This window comes from Hevea brasiliensis, chromosome 17, assembly GCF_030052815.1.
Source record: "Hevea brasiliensis isolate MT/VB/25A 57/8 chromosome 17, ASM3005281v1, whole genome shotgun sequence".
NCBI lineage: Eukaryota > Viridiplantae > Streptophyta > Magnoliopsida > Malpighiales > Euphorbiaceae > Hevea > Hevea brasiliensis.
Genome location: NC_079509.1, coordinates 15,427,103 through 15,449,155, shown reverse-complemented (window position 1 = coordinate 15,449,155; position 22,053 = coordinate 15,427,103). Strand labels below are relative to the sequence as shown.

The 22,053-nt window shown below is 33.2% G+C and overlaps 1 protein-coding gene across 3 annotated transcripts; it reads right to left on the bottom strand.

Moving 5' to 3' along the window:
* Nucleotides 1-3,397: 3,397 nt before the first annotated feature.
* On the bottom strand, nt 3,398-20,318 carry LOC110663432 (DExH-box ATP-dependent RNA helicase DExH5, mitochondrial). 3 transcript variants are annotated; one of them, XM_021822719.2, is made up of 19 exons: nt 19,680-20,318; nt 16,177-16,331; nt 16,011-16,098; nt 15,280-15,525; nt 13,982-14,077; nt 13,575-13,763; nt 13,304-13,463; nt 13,022-13,152; nt 11,495-11,662; nt 11,132-11,404; nt 10,645-10,839; nt 8,561-8,764; nt 8,327-8,396; nt 8,081-8,229; nt 6,066-6,371; nt 5,819-5,878; nt 5,553-5,705; nt 5,359-5,469; nt 3,398-4,502 (listed from the first exon to the last, which is right to left on the bottom strand). In XM_021822719.2, exons 1-19 carry the CDS (start codon nt 20,163-20,165, stop codon nt 4,041-4,043), a joined length of 3,702 nt encoding a protein of 1,233 aa, XP_021678411.2. In that variant the 5' UTR covers nt 20,166-20,318; the 3' UTR covers nt 3,398-4,040. The 3 variants fall into 3 exon arrangements, with proteins under 3 accessions (XP_021678411.2, XP_057995988.1, XP_057995987.1); XM_058140005.1 differs by lacking the exons at nt 16,011-16,098; nt 16,177-16,331; nt 19,680-20,318 and having other exon boundaries at nt 13,982-14,067; nt 15,280-15,709; XM_058140004.1 differs by lacking the exons at nt 16,011-16,098; nt 16,177-16,331; nt 19,680-20,318 and having other exon boundaries at nt 15,284-15,709.
* Nucleotides 20,319-22,053: the final 1,735 nt, after the last annotated feature.

Below are 22,053 nucleotides of genomic sequence, written 5' to 3'. Positions count from 1 at the left end.
TAATTTACTTCTTAATTCTATCTTTTTAAGCAACAAATTAAGATTTTCTATCAAAAATCAAATTCATATTAATAAGTATCAAGTGAAGTGAAATGACTTCTAACGAGATAATTCAAATTTAATTATTAAAAAAAATATTAATAAGTGAAACAGTCACAAATTTTCAATTATAAAAGAAACATAGAACGTATTTAAAGTTGTCAGTGTCACCAGTGTTTTCACCTTCACAGACCCTTCTCCCCATTTTCATTTCACCTATCATTTCATTAGTTATCTTTGTTTCCCTTTCTCCTTTATTTTTTTAGTTTTAGTCTTTGTTTTTGTATTTTGCTGTCATTTTTAGTTTGAGTTTTCTTCTGCCTTGTTATGTGGGTCTTTTTCTGTTTGGAAATAGAAATCAAATTTGATTTTCCAAGTTTTTTTTTTTATTATGATTTACCTGATATCAAATGTGATTAATTTTCCTTTAATATCAAAATGGCAAAAATTATTATTTTATAGATAAATTTCAGAATTATAATTAGACCTATTGAATTTCAATAGAAAAAAATTTAATTACAACAATAATAATGCTTGAAATTATAAATACTAATGAAAAAGTCTTTTTTCTTAATAGATAAAATACACATGACCGGAATGAACTTATATTAAAATAATGATAATTTTAATAAAATTTTTATTCTTATATAACACACATATACATATTCTACACCAAAGTGTAGAATTCCAAAGGTTCAGATTATAAATGCTTATGAAAAAGTCTTAAAAGCTTAAAATTTTCAAAGGAATTCTGATATTAGAATCTTAGAAATTAAAATGTTGAGATTATTGAAATATGAAGGATTATGACTTGCCATGACGTAGTTTGATAAACAAGAACAAAAAAGAAAGGTCCTTGTTAATGTATCCCTTGAACTCAGGCAGAGGCACATGACGGTTCCCTTGGACTTGTGGTGCTCATGGCACATGATGTTTCTCTGCCCTTAAAGCAACTCCTCTAATCTCCTAATTGGTGCCTAGGCTCCATATTCATTGTCCTCCTCTACACCATTCTCCATAGTATTTATTAAGTTTCAACTATCTTGATGCTTACCACTACTATTGTTACTACCAAACATGTGTTAAATCTCAAGCATAAGCCCAACCATATCAGACAAAAATTTCAGGTCACCATTGGGCATGCTTGGTTAGGGGTTTTGAAAGCAGAACATCACATGACATGTTACAATCAAATATTTTATTATAATTTTTTTAGTAGAAGCCCATCAACACACCCACTTGCTCCATACGTTAAAAATTTCCAAGAAACATGATCCCAACATTTTCTTGGCCTATATAATTATCATGGGACTGACAAACCTCTGAATGATTTTAAAAATAAAACAAAGTGTGGCCCAATGGAGGCCCTTTCCTTTTCCACAAAATTTAAAATCATCCACGCATCACAAAACTCAATTGCGAAAACATCACCTAATCCTAATGTCAATTCAATTGGAGAAAATATGGTGGCATTTTACTTTGTCGATTTCAGTTTGTTGTTTATGGACCAACACTCTGTTGTTCATGGACCAACATTATTTTATTTTATTTTTGCCTAATCAAAACTTAGCCCCGACAGCAAAATCAATGTCGTATTTCGCGGATGACTATAATTATTTTTTTCCCTTCTTAATTATATTTAAAAAAAATGTGATGAAAATATAAAATTGCGGACAGATCTTCTGCTCGATTTAAAAATGAAAACTCTAATTATATTGTGTCTGTTATGTGTAGCTTTTTATATATTTAAATTAATTTTTAATATTATTTAACTTATATATTAAAAAAATAATTTTTTAATAATAATTTCAACAATAATATTAAACTAAAAAGAGAGTTCTTTATTCAATAATACGAATTCCTTCAAAACTTCCACCAGGAATGCTATCTTCTTAATGCCACCTCTCTTCCGGACGAATGCTGTTGGTGGAATGCAGAATAGACCAGGAGATGCCAGTGAAAGCAGTCTTCTTGGCTTCAAAATTCCATTATCCTTTCTGTTGCTGGCAGGCTTGGCTGCTGACTTGCTTGTTATGCCTTTTCCTTTAGCTACTTGGAATGAACCGCACAAAAACGATTGAGAACTCCTATCCCTTCGAATACTATGAATACTGGAATAAGATTGTTAGATGCAGCGATGGACCCACCTTGGCCAAGGAGTGGCATTGCGCTTCTGAAATTTTGAAAATTTTTAAGAATTTAAGGATAATTTTTTAAAAAATTAATATTTTTTTTTTATTATTCTCTTTAAATTTTAAAAGTATGGTCCCTTAAGAATTTTAAAATTTTTGAGAGTTTATTAGAAATTTTATAAAAAAAAACTACAAATTCTTTGTTAAAAAAAATATTAATGTGAAATACAAACCTTCTTATTAGAGAAAAAAAAAAAATTTGTCATTATCACTCTCTTAAGCCCTGTTCGGCATTGAGTTTCAGAACCTAGAATTGCTTTTCTGAATAAAAGTATCATTTTTGATGCTGTTGAGAAAAACAGTTTGGAAAAAATTGTTTTATTATTTTAGTATTCTTATGACTAAAACTGATCAAATTTAATTTTTAATTATTTTTTAACTCTCTAATTAGTATATTTAAAAAAATAATTTTCTCAACAGCAATACCAAACAGACGCTTAATCTCTATCAATTTTATTTTACTGTTTTTTTCATTCAATAAATCCATAATCACCAATTTTTATTTTTTAAAATTCAAATTATTAAACAATAGCATAAAAAAAATCTAACATAATTCTCTCAATATTTTTTTATCAATTTAAAAGATTAACAAATTATATATTTTAGTAGCACCTCCTTTTTACCGGTGCTCTAAAGGTGGACTGATCAGTAATTTACTAACAGGTTAGACTAATTTAACTTAATGAAATATTAATTTTAAAAATAAACGTCAAATTAGAAGATAAAAATAATTTAGATTAAATTTGGTTTGATATGATCTATTTTATTTTCAAACATTGAGCTTCAAATAGTGCACTGGCTCAATAGTAGAATCATTTCTTCATGGAACAGCTATATGGCAAATTATAGGCAACCAATCATAACTCAAAAGATCAAAGATTGTTACAAAGGATCACTACACTCAAAAGTAAAATGTCCTTTCTCCTATCTAATTACATTCAATAGCAAATTTCAATCAGAATATCTTTAGAAGATCAAAACCATGTAATTAATTAATTAATTACACCATATTGAAATAAGTCCATCCTAGTACAAGCTCACATTGCAAGGCCACTTTGCAACAGAAGCAAGCCAGCAGCCACAGCAGGTTTTACGAGAGGATTTGAACTTCCTGTTAGCCAAAAAATGCTTGAAGCAGCAGCAATGTCAAAATAAACGAAACAAAATTCACTGAGATTCTTTCACGCTAGAGCCTATTATAACAATAAAAGAGTTTGAGTTGCACACAGTTGGCCATTTACAGTTCAATCATTACAATATACAGGCCTCTGAGGTCTCTAGCTTCGTAATATTACACAAAAATCAATTAAAATCAATAATTCTGTTAAGACTCAACCAGGTTAAACTATAACCCTAGCCCTATCTAAAATCATTGTACTGTATACTACCAGCAATGATAATCACCCACTCAAAGTTGATCCGCTTGAGATAAATGCATTGCCTGTATCACTCATGCGGCTACAAATGCAAAGGAACAAACTGCAAAACAGTAATGAATACCAGTCAGTAACTAGTCAGCTTAACTCCATGCCGTAACTAGGTCAATTAATCCAAATTGACTTGAAGTAACAAGCATGAGCCCACAATTCTTGTGCCAGATTGCCATATCAATCCAACTGCTAAGTGCCATGCCCATATATCAACGTGAGGTTAGGCTTAGTAAAGTAACGTTGCCATTCCATTGTATTTTTCCTCCTTAAAGATGGAGAACAATGTGACTACTACAAATAGCCAGATCAGGAATGGCTAAGCACAGGCAGTTTGTTGCGTTCAGGAAGAGCAGTATATGGTAAGCTCATAAATGCTAGTTCAGTAATGATCCTTCTTGCTTTTCTTTAGTAGCATTGACATGTGATTGACGTATTCATGTCCTGTCTGGGTCCCACCCATCAGCCACTGCAGCGCCTCAACTGCTGCATCTTTCTCTGCACTCTTCTTATTATTGCAAGGTTGCCCCATAATTTGCATTCCATTAAACTCCACAGTAGCTCGAAATTGGTTGTTCTTCAACTGCTTTGTCTTGTAAGTTGGTGCAGCATATCCAGCCCTGGTTAGCAATGTTTGGAGCTGAGACTTAGAATTATCACCTCCAGGACCACTTTCAGTCCTTGACACTAAGGCTGGCTGTGTTGACATAACAGAGATCTTCGAGGGCTTCAGTACTTGATGGCCAAATACAAATTTGCCATCACATTTATCTTCTGAAAGCAGTAAACGTATGGCACATAGGAGCTCATGATACACGTGTATATCCATCCTGGGATTCAAAAGCTGCCCATGTTCATCATGGACAATCAACAGATTACTTACTCTTACATAGTATTGTTAGCCAAAACTATAATGTGCAAAAAAGATTAAGAGAAAATCTTAAAATAAATAACTAAATCACTCCTGTAAACAAAAAGAGTAATCATATTAGCGCTGTTATCAAAATCGCTAGTCAACTCATACAATTTTATGAGTTAAATTCATATAAACAAATCAACTTGTAAAGAAAATCACTCATTTAAATTGATGTAAAATCACTGGTGAACACATTAAAAACCGGTAGAATTGCAAATTTGTTTAACAAGTATATATTCAAGCAAATTTTACACCTCAAAGTTGGGCTAAGGATGGGTTTTTAAAGGCCAAAAGAAATTAAAAAAAAAAAAATTAGCCCCTTAAAAATGTTGAAACAATTTGTCATAAGACATACAACAAGTTTTTTATTTCTAAAAAAAAAAAAAAGAAAAAAAAAAAAGAGGGACAAATCTGGATGTGGGTCCAAGCATGTAAGCAATCTTCATCTTGGGCAGCTTCTCCATGAGCATGGCCATTGGTTTTGAAGAAATGTCTGTTAGTTTTCATATGGTTTTATTTATTTTCCAAGATAATATATTTTAATGGGAAACAGTTCCATATAAAAAAAATAAAAATTGTATTTTTTATGCTTAAATGTGTATGAAAGTTTACTAAACTATATATATATATATATATATATATATATATATATTTGAAATGCATTTTAAGTAAATTATAAAATCTTACAATTTTACAGCTCATCAATTCCAGGCTAAAAAAGCAAGTTTGACAACCTTGCATATCAGTTAAGGTAGAAAAAGTTTCCATTCAAGGCCTCACTTACTTTGGTCTGAATCAGTTCATCAAGTTCTCTCCTCAAGGTTTGATACATTTCGGCTATAGCAGGTTTCATGAAGAATTCCAAGTATCCTCCCAGCATCTTCAGATGTCCATCCTGTCACAGCATCATGCATTCCATATCATAATCACTTTAACCATATGCTCCAGAAATGGAAGAAAAAGAAAAAGGAGACTCACAATGTCCCCCTTGGACATGCTTCCACCAAATAGAAGCAACACTGAATCAGAAACAGCTGTTGAATCCCGAAGGAAAACAGCATTAACCTTTATCTTCTCATTGAAAACCAGCCATGGATAAGGAATTTTAGATTCCCGAGCATTGACCGAGTTCTGGGGGAAAAACCAGTGAAATTAAGACAATAAGCGAAATTCAGAGAAACTAGAAATCAGTTTGGAAATGAAAACTCAGATAAGAATACAACAATAAGAAAGCCAACACTCACAGAGTACAGAAGCACTTGTCCATCCTCCATGGTTTTCAGAGAAAATGATTTTTCATTATGCTGTATATGCAATTATGTCAGCATTCATGAAAAGCATAGAGAAACATAAAAAACTTTTTAAAGAGGGAGGGGAGTTGGGGAGACTGGGTTCCAACATTTTCAATATAAATATATGCGAAAAATATATAAACCATACCAAATTGAAGCTATTAGCATGATTTGCACTAAAAAATAACAAATGACTCACCACAACAGAGGAAAGTCCTGGATAGAGGCCATAGCAAATAACTGATCGAATGAGATGCTCTTCATGGCTCCATGCATTGCAGATGGTAGTGTTGCTATCAACCAGACCAGCATCCTTGAGCAAGGTGAAGAACTCTTTCCTAAGAGAATCAATTGCTTTCATAGATTGCACAGATAGAAAATTTTTCCAACAATAGTCATACCCTGCAAAATCTCTTTCAGCATCTTTCCATCCCTCATAGGCCCGGACAAGGGCAAGGTGGTCACTATAATCACGGGAAAATTGAGATTTAGCAGCCTCTGCAAGCTGCACAGTAGGAAATAGATACATAAATTGATCTTTAGATTCCAAGCATACAAACAAGAAGTAAAGGAATGAGTGCCACATTACACATGCACCAGTGATGCTTCACTGAGAGGGGAAAAAAAAGGCCTATTCTAGTACTGAATTGATAGAAGCTACAGAAATAACTGAAACGTGTGATTACAGAACCAGGTTGTACTGCTTAAACATAAAACTTCAGAAAAAGACAACAGTTATTTCAAACAACCCATTTCAACTGGTGGTGCCTTGGCCAGTTTGCTCCAATACCAGCAGTAATGCCATATCGGAAAGAGTGTTGTTTTAATAGATGAAGATAAAGTAAATAACAGGAAACCCAAAAGAGGAAGAAAAAGAATGTTCTAACTTCTATGTATGTGAACATTTGAACTAATAACAAGCTAGATTCATATGAATACTTAATGTATAGAGAGAGCTCCAGAAGTTGAACTCCAGGAAATAGCCCTAGAAGCACTCTCCCTCTTGCAAGGAATGCAAAGTAAAAATATTGGACAGACTTCCCTTTCAACCCCTCAATTTCCATAATTTTACTAGTGGGGAGGGAATAAAGTTATTGAGTTCAAACTTCTGAATGGATATAAGAACAAGTTCACAAAATCATCCTTCAAACTCACAGCTTCTTCCAAGGGAAAAAGGTAAAACAAAACCTTACTTTGAGATGAGCATATTACAATAAACAACATATCTAAAAATTCAGAAGAGCAAACATGGCTCAACTCAACTAACCTTTAATCTCAATCTAGTCAGGATTCTTCATTCTACTTAGTTTTAGGTAGTCTGCACTCATATCACATAGATGTGACAATTTTATGCTAGATCTTCATCCAAGATTGGGACAAACTTTGTATGAACCAATAGTAATTATGATCAATCACTCATACATAGAGTTGGACACAAATGAAATTCATTAAGGAATCAAGTACTGCTCCCTAGGGAAGGTGAATGAATAAGCCATCACTATAAATAGTAACTTTATAGAATACAATTTTCTCAACAAGTATCTCTTTTCAAGAAGTTAGGAAATTAGCATCTATGTACCAAATAAGGACATGAAGTCCAATGAAAAGCCTACAATAAAAATTCACCTAGTAAATACAAGTGAGGCAGCAATCTCAAAATGGGATGTTGATGGGTAGATTTGCACATAAAATTGGCATTGGATCTTCTATGAAGCAGGATTATGGGAAATTACCATGGTTTATACTCACTCAGAGAAAGGGAATAAGGAAAATGATTCTAGAGACAGATTGTTTTAGAGCTCTGAACCTTGTGAAGGAAGATCTGGACCCAGATAATCCAAATAGTGATATTTTACTGGCAATCAAGAAGGTTATGAGCCATCAGTCAAATGCATACATGGAAGCCAAGCCACTCAGTTGTTAACAAGTTTTGCCCAAGGTCTAGAAGTAAGAATGCAATATTTTAACTCCCCACCAGGGCTATTGGCAGGTAGCATCCTTAGGACCAGTGTGGAAGAGTGGAGTGTCTTTGCGCAAGATTGGTTCAGTGCCGTCACTCGTCAGAACTCTTAGGCCTTCTAACAAAATAAATTAATAAAATAAAACAAAATCACAAAATTCACCAGATTAAGTCAACTCTTCCGCTGTTATCCTAACTGAAGCATGCAGAGCATGCAAACTTCATCAGGCAAAAAAGATTGGAAGCTGACTTACATCCTTCTTATCCATTGGTGTCAAGAAAGGATCTCTAACACTAAGGCCAGCAACGACAGTCAATATCGGATCCAGGCAATTGAAGATAGCACCTAATACGAGCATCTTTCCAAGTTTAGGCTCCATGGGAAGCATAGTCAAATATCGTCCTGTCAAGCAATAGACAAAATGAGGACAGGAAAAATAATATAAGTTACAAGAATTAAGTTTTTCATTTTTAAAATAACATGATAAACTAAGACCTACCCAGAACAGTCAAATTTTCGTTCTCATCCAAGGCCCCAATGATTTTCAAGTATTCAATAGCATTTTGAACCTACAAAATAAATTCAGTGAAAAAAAAATGAGTTTGACATGGGAAAATCACTTGCATGAAAGGGAAGTAATGAATATATTCTATGGGAAAAATATTAGAGAAAGGAATTCCAAATAAGCCACATCAATATGGAAATAATTTGAAAGATATTAAATTGACACTACCGCCAACAACTCAGGTGACTGCAAGGCCCTTGAGAGAAACTCAGAAATACTTCTGAGTTTCAAACTTTTGATTTGCAGACAGAGAGACTGCAAAGGAGTCCTCAAAATTTCTGGTAACTGATACTCTGCAAAGGCTTCATAGACACATCTAGGATAAAGATGGTAACATTCTCCTGGTTGAACGCGGCCAGCTCTTCCTCTTCTCTACATTATATGCAGTAAACATAAAAGCAATATATAGTCAATTAATATGTCTGGATTTTAAGAGTGAATCTACTATCAATAAGGAGTCAAACACATACAGCATTATAAAAATTCCACCATGAACTGAAAGTGATCTCATTAATCCCCATGGGAGAAATATGTGTTGAATAGGGACATTAAATCTCCATGAGGTGGGGAGGGGAGGAGAGAGAGAGAAGTTATTCCTCTCTCATGCTTCTTGCACTTCCTTGAGTTACTAACCTAAAAATCCAAACTTCTAGCTGGATTTTCAATGGCCTCTTTTTTCTTTTCAATTATATCGTCAAACAATCAACTTGTTTTAATTTTGGACAGACGGGGATCCCAAAGTCGGGGGGTGAGCAAATAGTCCTTACTAGCACTGGTCCTTTCTGAATCAACACCAGAACCTGTAGACACTGCTGGGATGCAACCAAACCTGGGTAGAGTAACCAAAATTGATTCAAACGTGAAAGTTGGATCACATTGTTGATAAAAAAGGGGCCAGAATTGAAAATCCAGCCAAAGTTAAGGATTTATTTATTTTTGCCACTAGACTTTTTATTTCTTGGGGGGCAGAATCTTAAGATACAACTACATATTTGGTCTACCCTTTAGTGAATAAACTATTTACAATTTTAATCTAATTTTTTGAATTTCTAATCAATTTATTAAGGACTCATTGATAGTTGGTTTAAAGGGGAAATTACTCAAAACTATGAAATCCTTGAGCCATTTTAGCTTGTAGCGTGGGCAACCCACATGAAGCTACATGACTACATAGATAGATTGCAATGAGATGACAGAAGCTAAAGGTTTGATTATGACTGAATGAGAATCCAACCCACCCTAAACTTGCACCAATTCATTCCAACTCATAGTTCATGTAAAGTTCTACAGTTAGCACCACCATTTAAACAGTCTTGCTTACTGTATGATTTTATACGCAAAAAAATTAGCATCACCATAAAAACAGTTTACAATCAGCACCACCAATTAAAAATTTTAGTTTGTTTCATAGTGGGGGAAAATGAAAATTTTATTTAGGACCAGCAAATAAATTACATGAAGACTCTGAATGTTCTATAAGGAACAGATTAATAATAAGAGAACATAAATAAGCAAAGCTAATTGTTTCAAACACACTTAGTTGACTACATTACTCCTATTAGGATTTGAATATAAATTTCTTTGCTCAATTATTAAATGAACATGTCTGTATATTTGGATTGTCTTCTTAATTATTTAGAGTCATCTCCCACTTTTTGATCTCCTTGTGATTCTATTTCTATCTAAATAATCAAAATAACTTGGTAGAAATGAGATCATGTTAAAAACTATGGTCCCTACTCCCTACAAAAATTTGACTATACACCCACAACCACCCGTCAACATTTTTTTTAGTTATTTTTTTTGAATTATAAGACATCTAAGAAAGAAGTCTATATATATAGAGGAAGTACAAATCACAGCCACTGAAAAACATAGGCTTCATTAGGCAAACTTGATTGTTTTACTCTAATTGCTTTACCATTGCAAAATAAAGCAACTCTACCAAACAAAGCCCTTCACAGATAGCATATATACATTTCAAAGACATGATGTGCATATAGCATTAAGTTTTTTCACAATATAGAAGAATATAAAATATTGCATTTTCTGCAATTCAGACGCATCACAACCTCCTAAGAAATCAAAGCATACAAACTAGACAACTACTATGAGATGTAGGAACAGGGGAGGGAGAGACCTATATCTCTAAATTAACATGAATCAACCATTGCAGTATATTCACTAGATCATCAATAATCAAAAGTGGAATCCATCTTACAGATCAAAAGTCAAACAGAAGAAGACCTTACTTGTTGAGCAGACACCTTAGAAATCCAGGAAGGAAGCAGACAAGGAGTATTATTCAGGGCATCATATGAAGTCTCCTTTGCCTTTCCACAGTCAAGTACGAAAACAACATCATTAATTGTGATGCTCGTCTCAGTAATATTAGTAGCTAGCACTATTTTCCTCACACCATCTTTGGGCTCATCAAATATTAATCTCTGCAGACAGTCCAGATAAATCTTTCTCAAAATTATTTCAGAAAGAAAACAACAGAAGAAACAGGATGAATTTTTCCATGCAACAATAAAATAATAAAAATGTTGAAGCAAGACACAGAAAAAATAAGCACTACCAATTTGCTGTTACTTCTTTTGCTATAGATAAACATTAATTATTGCAAGCATTAGTTGTCAACTATTAATTTGCTAGAACACATCCTTAGGAGTAACAAAAAACTAAGCAATAAATGAAATTAGCAATTAGATAATTAAATTAAAATAATAAAGTCACCTGCTCTGAGCTAGCCATAGAACCATGGCAAGCGAGCAACAACACTTGACTTGGATCTCCTAAAATAGGATGTGATAGGAGCTTATCCTTCAGAGAACTTATGTCATCCCACCCAGTCATAAAAACCAGAACAGCACCAGGCCTCTCATTCTCACATATATTACATAAAAGATACTCAATGAGATTAAACCCAACGCAATCGGGATTCCAACAAGACAAAGACTCTCGAGTTTGGGAACCATACTCCTTGAAATCAGCAGCTCTTAGTGCTTCCTGATTGCATGTTTCCAAAATGAAAAAAGAAATCAGGAAAGAGTGAATATTGCAAAGGCAGCAATACCATCCATGATTATTTTCATATACCTCAACAGCAGAAGCAATTTGGCTCTTCCTCTTTCTTGGAGCTTGTTTACTTGTCCTCCACACCCTTTCTTGGCCATAATCATCAATTTGGTTGTATAAGGTTAATTTGTAACCGGTCATTTCCAGGATATTTTCCAGAAAATGAGTTCGCACTGGGTATGTAAAACCCTAATTAGATCATAAAACCAAAAAAAAAAAAAGTTCCACTGATTAGACACACTTTCCGTCCTCCAGATCCAGATATAACTTCTGCCAGATATAATTAAAAAAAAAAAATTGGACGCATACATAACAAAATGTTTAAATGCTGAAACTTATAGATGCCTTAAATACTAATCTTACCCAACCAATGTAAGAACGCAATGGAATATATGAAATTAAGCTCAGGAATAACTTTGCATCTCTATAAGCTTAAACTAGCTGAATGTTCATGCACTGAATTATGTGTTTACAATTTTATTTTTTAAATATAATTTTAAATTTTTTTACCAATTAGATATATCATTCTTAAATTTTTATAATTAAAAGAAATACTAAATCATTTAGAGTGGAAAAAGAAAATCCATATAGCCGACCCCAATAAATTTTTGGGATAAAGGCTTAGTTGAGTTGAATTAAGTAAAATAAATACTAAAAAATTTAAGAAACTTTAAAAGGAAATTTATAGAAGTTTAAGAATTAAAATAAACATTAATTAAATATACATAATATTCTCATCATGTAAAACCATTTTGATATTAATAAAATTTTTATGATTATAAAAATTGACCACACAATATAATTTTGATAGTCTCGCCTTAATTCAAATATATATATATATATATATATATATATATATATATATATATATATATATTTTATCACTATTTTTGCCTTAATTTTAATATTTTCCAATTCATAATTTGTTATACACATAACAATTAGTCATCAATCACATTTTAAAGCAAAATATTTTTACCAATTATAATAAATAAGAAATCCTAAAATCTTAATTCAATTTTATTTGATTAAATTATCAATCCCTCTAAAATTAGTTCACTAAAATATGATTCAGCTATTTGTAAAGTTTTATTCATCAATCTTATAAACTTAATGTATAGCATTTGATGAAGCATACTAAGAGCTTGTGAAAAAGGAAAAAAAAAATGACCCGTGATAAATATATGCATACCATGAGAAGTATGAACATTAAAGAAAAAACAATATTATTTCTATTTTTTTATTAAAAAAAGAAATATAATAAATTTTAAATAATAAAGTTAATTACAATGGCCTTGAGTTTTGGCAATCAAACGTTAAAGAAAATAATCATTTAAATCATGAAAATTAAGGTAGCAATGGCAATAATAATGATGCTTGAAAGAAAAACAAAAAAGAGAATTAAATAGTTAGCATAAAAGATGATAGCTAGTAATTATAAAGCAGGTCAATCTCTTTACTGTTAGTGCAAGTGGCAGCACCAAGAGAGTGATTAGCCTGGCCTGCTATATATATATATATATATAAGGCATCTTCATTTAAACTTACTGGAATGCGAAGTATTCGAGCTCCACCAAAGTAGGATGAGAAAAGCTCTGCATCAAGGGTTGCACTCATCAGAATCAGCCTCAGTTCTGGCCGACGGGGAAGGAGATCTTTAATGACAATAAGCAGAAAGTCTGGCATCAAAGCATCACGGTAAGACTCAGAGTGCATCATCTACATTTTTTTAGATGTATGAAGAAATTTCTAATGATGAATAAAGAAGAAATACAAATTGGATGAAAACATCCTCCATTCACAAAATACAACTCAAAACTAACAGTTTACCCTCATTCATTCCACGTTCGTGAATCTCATCCACAATAACATGAGTTATGCCCTTCAAATTTCTATCAACAAGCAATCTCCTCAACAAGATGCCTGTGGTGCAAAACAGAAGGTGGGTATCTCTTCCTTTTATACCTTCAAGCCGAACTTTATATCCAACCTTTAAAGATAAGAAACAGAAAAGATCATCTTCAATTATCTTTCAACATTTTATTTATAGAAGGTGGTAATCTGGGAAAGTATCCCAGACCATGTTTGAGACAGAACTCACACATTCACCCAATTTCTCCCCCCTTTCTGAAGCAACTCTTTCAGAAACAGACATAGCAGATATTCGTCTTGGCTGTGTACATATAATACTACAACCAGCTCCTTGGACAGATTCTATCTCTGATTCTAATATGAACTGGGGAATTTGTGTGGTCTTGCCACAGCCAGTTTCACCTGAGATAATGACCACCTGTAAAGTTCAAAATTCTTGGCATCATAAAAATATGAATTGATACTTTCATATTATTGACTAAAAGTGCAAGTTTGAGATCCAACTCAGGCTTAATATGCTTATCTCTGAAATGTAGTATCCATCTGAATTTAACCTGATCCTTCCTAACAGAAGATGTACACAAAAAGTTGGCATGAAGAACTAATAAAAAGAACAATATATTAAACTTTTCATACCTGATTTTGTGAAATGGCAGTCAATATTGCATCTTTCTCTTTATAGGCAGGAAGACTTTTCCGAAATTCCAGCATTTTTCTGCCTTCTGGAGAATCCTAAAAGTAAAAAATTAAACACCTTACTTCAAGATTGCAGTCAGAAAGAACACTAGAAAAGGTTGAAAGATTTAAAACCTGAAGAAATTTTAACATCCAAGTTTGCATGAAATAAAAAATTTAATATGAACATTTAAAGTTAATTGAAAAGCACAGGCATGCATCTACGATTGTATATGTTAGAACCAAATTAATCAGAATAAAATTGAAAAAAGCTGGTATACAAATAATTTTTATATTATCCATTAACAAAATTCCCAAATTCAATCTTTTCCGCTTCACAAAGACTAATTTTAACATAGCATATCCTTCTATATTCATAAAATTTTATCAATTCATTCAAAGCTTTAATACTAATGTGGCACTAGAATAACAACAAAGCATTTACTGTAGGACATCATGGTGTTCATGGCCTCTTTGCAATGTCCTTCATTTGGTTTTTCAAAAAGCGCTTTTTCAGCAGATACGCAAATTGTTTCCTCGACTCTTTCAATATGAATTTCATAATCTATCTAACTAAATAAAATAGTAAACAATAGAGAAGATGATTAAATATGAAAACACACATACAATATCTTACATTTGGGTTCTTTAAGATTTGCAGGAAACTGTGAAGAAAAGAAAAAGAAGAAAAGTAACTCTAATTTATTTTAATTTGTATTTCAATTAAAAAAGAATGATACTCATTAAATGTTTTCCTTGCAGTGCATTAGACAGAGATGTAAAGCCAAAGCGAATGGAGTGATTTAAGTTACACCTTCCAGGTCGGAGGTCTAAACCTCAACTGCAACGACACTTTTGTTAAACTTGACATGATGCACAACGTATGTCCTTTTAAACCATGGAAGAAAACCAGCCACTAGTTTCAACCCCAAAGCGGATCAACTAGTTCAAGGCTCAAAAGAGAATCAGCCAGTTTTCTCTAGGATTCTACTTAAGGCAGATAATGGAGTAATATGAGATCAAATATGCTTTTCTGGTAGGACTAGTTAGTCCAATATGCTTTGTAAAAATACTGATAGGACAAAACAAAGTAGCTTTCACAATATCTAAGCAATATTCCATGCAAAGTAACCTAACATATATGATTGACCAAGATAGTGCTTGTTTATGAATTAAAAAGAAAAAGTTAAACAACAGGGATAGGTTCAGAGAACAATAGAAATATGACATAGTTCCATATTCATGAGGGTAATATGAACCTGCCAAGCATGCTGCTGATCCCGCAGTTGCAAACTTCTCTGCCATAGAATTTTCTCCATTGCAGCCTTGCTGGAAGCCGGTAGCTTTGGTTGCTCAAAAAGCCCTTCGTCAGTAGCTAGAATACTGCTGCTGCTTGATCTAGAAAAGGAAATATCTGGAAATCTTTCCTTAGTCTTGGACTTCTGAAAGAGGTATTCTCCAAGATAGTAATCAACTCTTCTTTGCAAACCAAAAGGTAAGCTCACCTGCCAATTTTTTAAATATTCAATAAAATGCCAATGAATAATATACAAGAAAGTTACTCAAGTTGGACATGTGGGAAATAAGCATACGCTTACCAACCCAGGGGGACAAAGAATTTTTAAGTACATGCTAAAAAATGAACAAAAGAAACCTGTAATAAAACAGCCTTTGAAAACACGCATGTGTTTAATAATGGAATTCAAATAATAAATCTAAATGAAATTTAAGAGCTTGGAATTTGTTGAAGCATAAAATAATATTGTCAAGTAAAGAGGTGGAACAGCTTAGCCAACAAAAAAGAGGTGGAATAGTAGGAGAAGGCAGTCTCTGCAGGGAAAACAAAAACATAAATAAATGTGTCTGAGATAGATATACCAAGCTCGTGAAGTTAATGGAAGGCATTACTTTGGTGTATGACCAAATTTTTATCTGCCATTTTTATCTGCCAGAAGCAAAAATTTTAAACAATGGAACTAGGAGAAAATACCTCCCTCTGCGGACGCTTATCATCCAAATCAAATCTGTAGTTTGGCAGTGGGACCTTACTAATTACAACAACTTTTACATATAGATGGCTGCAAAAATAATTTCAGTTGAGATCATCAGAGGAAACCAAAAGATTAGAGCATCTATTCTGATGAATCACAAGATACCTATACAAACCCATTCTGCTTGCCATAGTTGCTATTTGCTCAAAATCACGTCTGTCCTTTTTTTCCCTTGAGACCAACTCTTGCTTCTCCTTGTCTCGCAAAAGCAAGGTTAGCTTCTGCCTCCACTCTTCAATGTTATTAGAAAGGGAAGCTCCCTGACATAACAAACACAGTTTAAACAGTATATAAATGTAAACCATATTTTCAGAAAATTAACTACACAGATCTTTCCAGCAATGTAGAGAACCCAAGAGACGTATTCAATCAGTAAAGGGCCCAATAACTGTAACCTATTGCATATTGTTAAAAATGACAATGACCAAATTGGATCTCAAATATGAACCAAAAGTGAGACAGAGCCATATCAGAGACAAATATATAAGGTAAAGGATTCATTTTAAATATCTCTTGATGGATATCCAGCATCTCTTAAATGTATCCAAAATTTGAACATAGGCATCTGATGCATAATATTAGTATGGTTCTTCCAGTGGCTTGGCTCTTTCCATACCAGAGTTGGGATGTAATAAACATTCAGCAACACACCCTCTCCCACCCTCTTCCTTTTTTTTCTTTTTAAATATTGCCCCAGAGTAATCTTGTTTGACAATTCTATAACCTCATTACCACAAACCCAGGTATAGAAAATGACAATAGAAAGCACACCAATAGGATGGAGAGTGGAGACAATAAAATCCCACCTTCAAGAGGCAGTTAATTTCTGTTAGCTAGCTTTCTTTCAAACCTATTCACTAAAACAGTTGCATAACTGAACCTGACTACATATGCATGAAAGTAAACCCTAAATATGAAACAGTAAGAGACTTCAACTTATTATCCAAAATGCCAGCCAGAAGACTACAATCCACACCTTCCCCAAGAGGGCTTAACCTATTTTCCCCATGTTAACTTTGAGGCTTAAGCCAAAACATTGCTTGAGGGCAAATAAAACCCTTCAACTAGAGAATCTACTATCCCTCTAAGCCACACAAGTTATTGTATCCTTGGCAAATAACACAACAAAATCACCATTCCTTTTTCTAACTCAAAAGCTCATTCTCTATAGCATGGATTTAAAAAACAGCGATCATGTAACATTATTTTACACTAACAAAGGCCCCCCCACCCCCCCACACCCCCCCCCCCCCCCCCAAGAGAGAGAGAGAGAGAACCACCAAAAAAAGTCAGCTCTGCTTTTTCAGCATTTTTTTTCCTTCAATCTCAATAATAACTTGCCACTGCCACTATTGCATAACACCATTAATTAATTTTCATGTATTTAGTATCTTTCCTTGTGATTGGCTAAATCTATGCATAAGGGATTAAAATGCTTCACTTTAAGTCAAATACAAGAAGTTTTTATTTCAAATAAAGATAATCAGAATTCATTGCAAGCATTAGCATTGTATTGTTTCGCTTGTTTCTAGCAAATTTGTGAATTAGATGTAATTTGCTAGTCCAAAAATGAAAAATTTACATCCAAAACGACCATGGCCATTATATTATGTTTACAATGTTCCTTTTCCACCAGACTCAGACCACAAATTAAAAATTATTCTCCATAGTGTCCAAACAGCATCTTGCTAAAAACCTACATTACCAAAATGAGTAAAGTAGAGAAAAGGGATCTCCTAATTTGAAGACCCTTGAAAATTGAAGAAATCAATAAGGCATTGATAAATAAATGTTGAAATATCAGTTTAATGATAAATTTCACAATTCATTCCCTTCCATGACCCCCAAGGCCCATCCCCTGATCCTCTCTGATATGCACACACACACACACACACACACACACACATAACAACTAAAATTTATTGTATGCTTTCTCCATACAAGTCTTGCAAAATAGCTATCTTCACCAATTCTACCACCCACCAACTAGCAATAAAAATTGCACTTAGAATTTGTCTCCCCTCGTAAAAGCATTTAGATATGGCCCTACCATCTTGCCAATCGCCTTCTTTAATCTCAATGCCAAAACCTTGGTAATCAATTTCTAAATACTTCCCACAATGCTAATTGATCTAAATTTTTTTCAATACTTATGGCCTCATTACCATAAAATTGTGTAAGCTCCTTATAGCCAATATCCGAATCCTACCTTTACTCAATTAAGATATTAGTTTTGGGCATAGCAAAAGAATGGAATACAAAAGGCAAAGCAGAGTACAAAAACAAAATGCAGTAATCACAAGGCCATCTTTTGGACACTGGAATTTGAACTTAGGTTAGCTGGGAGATTGCTTAGAGACTAAGCAGCAAGCACATAGAATGTGAATAAGTTTATTAGAAATTTGAGATTTCAATCAAAGGCACAACTTCTATCTAAATAAGACAATAAACTTCTATCTAAATAAGACAATCTTCCAAACCATGGAACAAAAGAATTTTTCATCAACTGCAAATCATGCTCAAACATTGCAATACTAGTATTGTACTCCATCAATTCCTCTACAACAAATGCATGCATCATAGAAACAACCCTATCATAAGATTTATGATTATAAGATTAGGACATTTTAACATGTGTAGATCTTCTGCTACTAAAAAAGCAACCCAGTCAAGCACATTAGGATATCCATTTCTGTTTGCTTATGCTAATTTGGGCCTGTAAGTTGTAACTACAATCATCACAATGGAAGAAGAAATAGCAACGCCAACAACCATTGCAGATGGTGAATTCATTCATGATGGAGGTCCTTGACAGAAGATGGTCAGATAACTGTGCAGAAAACTAAGAAAAAGACAGGACAAGCAGCATAATGAAGCTGGGCACAATGATTGGCATGAGAAGGTTGTGAAAGAACAAGTCATCATTGTGCTTATTGACTCCTTACCATAACCATCACTGAAAATTGCTCAATCAACCAAACAAGCAAAACCACCAAGAAAAGAAACCAAGGATTCCAACCTTCACCTCACTGCTGATAGGGCACTAAACTGCTACACTCGCGACAATAAATGAGAAAGAGAACAATTTCTCCACACTTTGACCAATCATTAGGGCACTGTCAAACCCCATTATAAGGGGGGCAATGCAGTCAAAAGGGACTGTTTTCAACAACTGTTTCTCTCCGATTTCACATTTGAATTGTATATATCATATTAAAAATATTAATTTATAACTCCATTAACTCAAACCTTACTTGTCCTGGAAATTTTACCGTCTGTCCATTGGGAACTTCATAAAGCAGGGATTCTAATACTGTAACCAAAACAAAAATTAATTGGGAACCTCATTCTATATATATATATATAAACCTAAAAGCACACAAGCTAAATTGAATGTATGCGGGCATTAAAATAAAATAAAAGAAACTGAGAGTAATATAAAGGATAATTCAAGCATGATTAGAAGAATCAGCTAAAACTTAGGACTCACCGGTGCCAAAAACACGAAATCACACTTCAAAAACTAGATCCCAAGTGCAATAATCAACAATAAAATTTAAACAACGCCAAAAATATTATGTAAAGAAATACATTTATGAATCACTTACAGCCGGGACCATCGAGCATTCCACCTCACGATCGGATCCTTCGTCAGAGATCCCATCGTCGTAGGCAGAAATGAACCTATGATTATTATTATCATTATTATTCTTATTATTATTAAAATGATTACTATCAACAGCACTGTTCCTCCGCTGCTGCACTTGCTGCTGGTGGAAATAAGGTACAGGAGAGCTGTGTATAGGGCTTAAAGTGGAGCTTCGATTTTTAGAGACTTTAGAGTCAATCGGAGAAGCAGCGGCAACGGAGGAGGAGCTATAACTCGGCGGGGTGATGACGGAGCGCAGACGTTGGTGTGGAGGAACATAAACAGCACCGTACGAGGAACGTGGCCGGTCCTTCATTGCTATAGTAGTGGAAGAGGTGGGGCAGTGGAAGAGTGAGGGTTTTAGGGTTCTGGGAAGTGAAGTGAAAGGAATTTGCAGAGATGGCGAATTTAGAAGAAGAGGATGAGAAGGAGGAGGAGGGAGCATGCGAGATGAAACGACGGTGTCGTTTTCTCGTATTTTGGTAGAAATTCGGTCGCCAATCGCTGTAGTTACTGGCGCTGTTGAGTTTTGGGCAACTGAGGACTCAGAAACGGTGGTCTTTATCTTTGCTCCTGTAATACTGTACTACTAGTGAGTCCATACAAGGAATAAAGCTAAAACTGCCCATTGAACTTTCCGCCAAGGTCAAATTAGGCCAAAAAATGTACTTTTCCGGCTAATTATTTAAACTAAAATTTAGTGTGGCTACTTCGAACCGAAACCGAACTGAAATTGATTTAATTAAAATTGGATCGAAATCGGTCAAAATCGAAATCAGCTTCAAATCAGATCAAAATCGTTCTTCTACGATTTGGTTCAGGTTCATAATTTTTAGAAATCGTAAACCGGCGATTTCGAACCGGATTGAACCGGCGATTTCAAAACGGCGATTTAAATAAAAAAATTCAATAAATACTTTACTCCACTCCTAATTCATTTATATATATATATATATATATATATATATATCATTAAATCTCTATTCATTAAATCTCTATACAATTATTCTCTACACTCTCTTTAATTCTTAATACTCTTTCAATTTCTCTCAAATTTTCTAAATAATTATTTTCTACACTCCTTTTAATTCTCAATACTTTCACAATTCTCTTACTTTATTATTTTTATGCTCAATTAAATTTTTAATACTATATCAATTACTTTATTATTATTTTATATCTTAAATAAAATTTTCAATACCCTCTATTTTGATTTTTTTTATTTCTTTAATTATCAATTATCATATAATTTTTTTAAAAATGACAAGTAATACTCAATTTAACTCAATTCAACTAAGCTTTTATCCCAAAAATTTATTGGGATCGGCTATATGGATTCTCTTTCTTTACTCTAAATGATTTTAGGTTAAATCCTCGGAAATGTATAATACTTCTATGTCATGTTGTACTATTCTCCTCCAAGTCAGTTTTGGTCTACCTATTATTTTCTTTCTATCCTCAACCCAATATGCTCTACTTGTCTAATTGGAGCTTTCCTATGTCTATACTTCACATGACCAAACCACTTCAATCTCCATTTTCTCAACTTATAACTGAAAATTTTGATTCCTCTAAATCCTCAAGGGATATATAGGCAAAATTAAGTTCATGCACATTTTTCTAATTTTTTTTAATTAATTTTATCTCTAATTTTTTAATAAGTTCAAGTCTTTGCTTATTAAATTTTTCGTAAAAATAAGTTATTTTATTTTGATTGAAAGATTTTTAAGAAAAATTAAAATATTTTTACAAATATAACTTAAATTCTAAATCAATAAAATTTTTCTCTAATTTTTTCCTTTAATTTGCTCTTAAACAGCTTTCAAACCTTCTTGAACAATCATTTTTCGAACTGTCCTTTAAACTGTTTTAAATCGGGGCTCGAACCGGAACCGGCGGTTCAAGAACCGTCTTCCAAACCGTCCCATGACGGTTTGGTTCAGGTTCATGATTTCATTGAACCTGAACCGGCGGTTCCTAAACTGTTGCCACCCCTACTAAAATCAGCCAATATTTTATATAAAATATATTTTTTTTAAATAATCAGAGCAATAAAATTATTTCCTTTTTTTTTTTAAATTTCTATTCTACTGACTCTTTCTTTCCATTGAGATTGGATCACCTAGCTACAACAGCTCAGTTGGGCAAGTTTCAAGATAGAGATTGCACCTTAAGCCTTGAATCTTTGGTGAACATTTCAAATTTTATTTTAATTACAATTATTCTTAATTTATTTTCATTAAAATAATTTTTTTCCATTAGAGTTTCTTATTTTTATTCATTTTCTTTATTTTTTTAAATTTTTTAATTTATTATCAAAATAAAGATTTTTT

Bases quoted from the DNA above. Each gene is read 5' to 3' on its own strand.
- LOC110663432 (XM_021822719.2), bottom strand. From the start codon at position 20,165: ATGCTCCCTCCTCCTCCTTCTCATCCTCTTCTTCTAAATTCGCCATCT. The intron at 16,099-16,176 runs GTATCTTGTGAT...TTATTTTTGCAG, and splicing joins AGCAGAATGGGTTTGTATAG to CCATCTATATGTAAAAGTTG. The intron at 13,464-13,574 runs GTGAGTTCTGTC...TTATCTTTAAAG, and splicing joins GGGAGAAATTGGGTGAATGT to GTTGGATATAAAGTTCGGCT.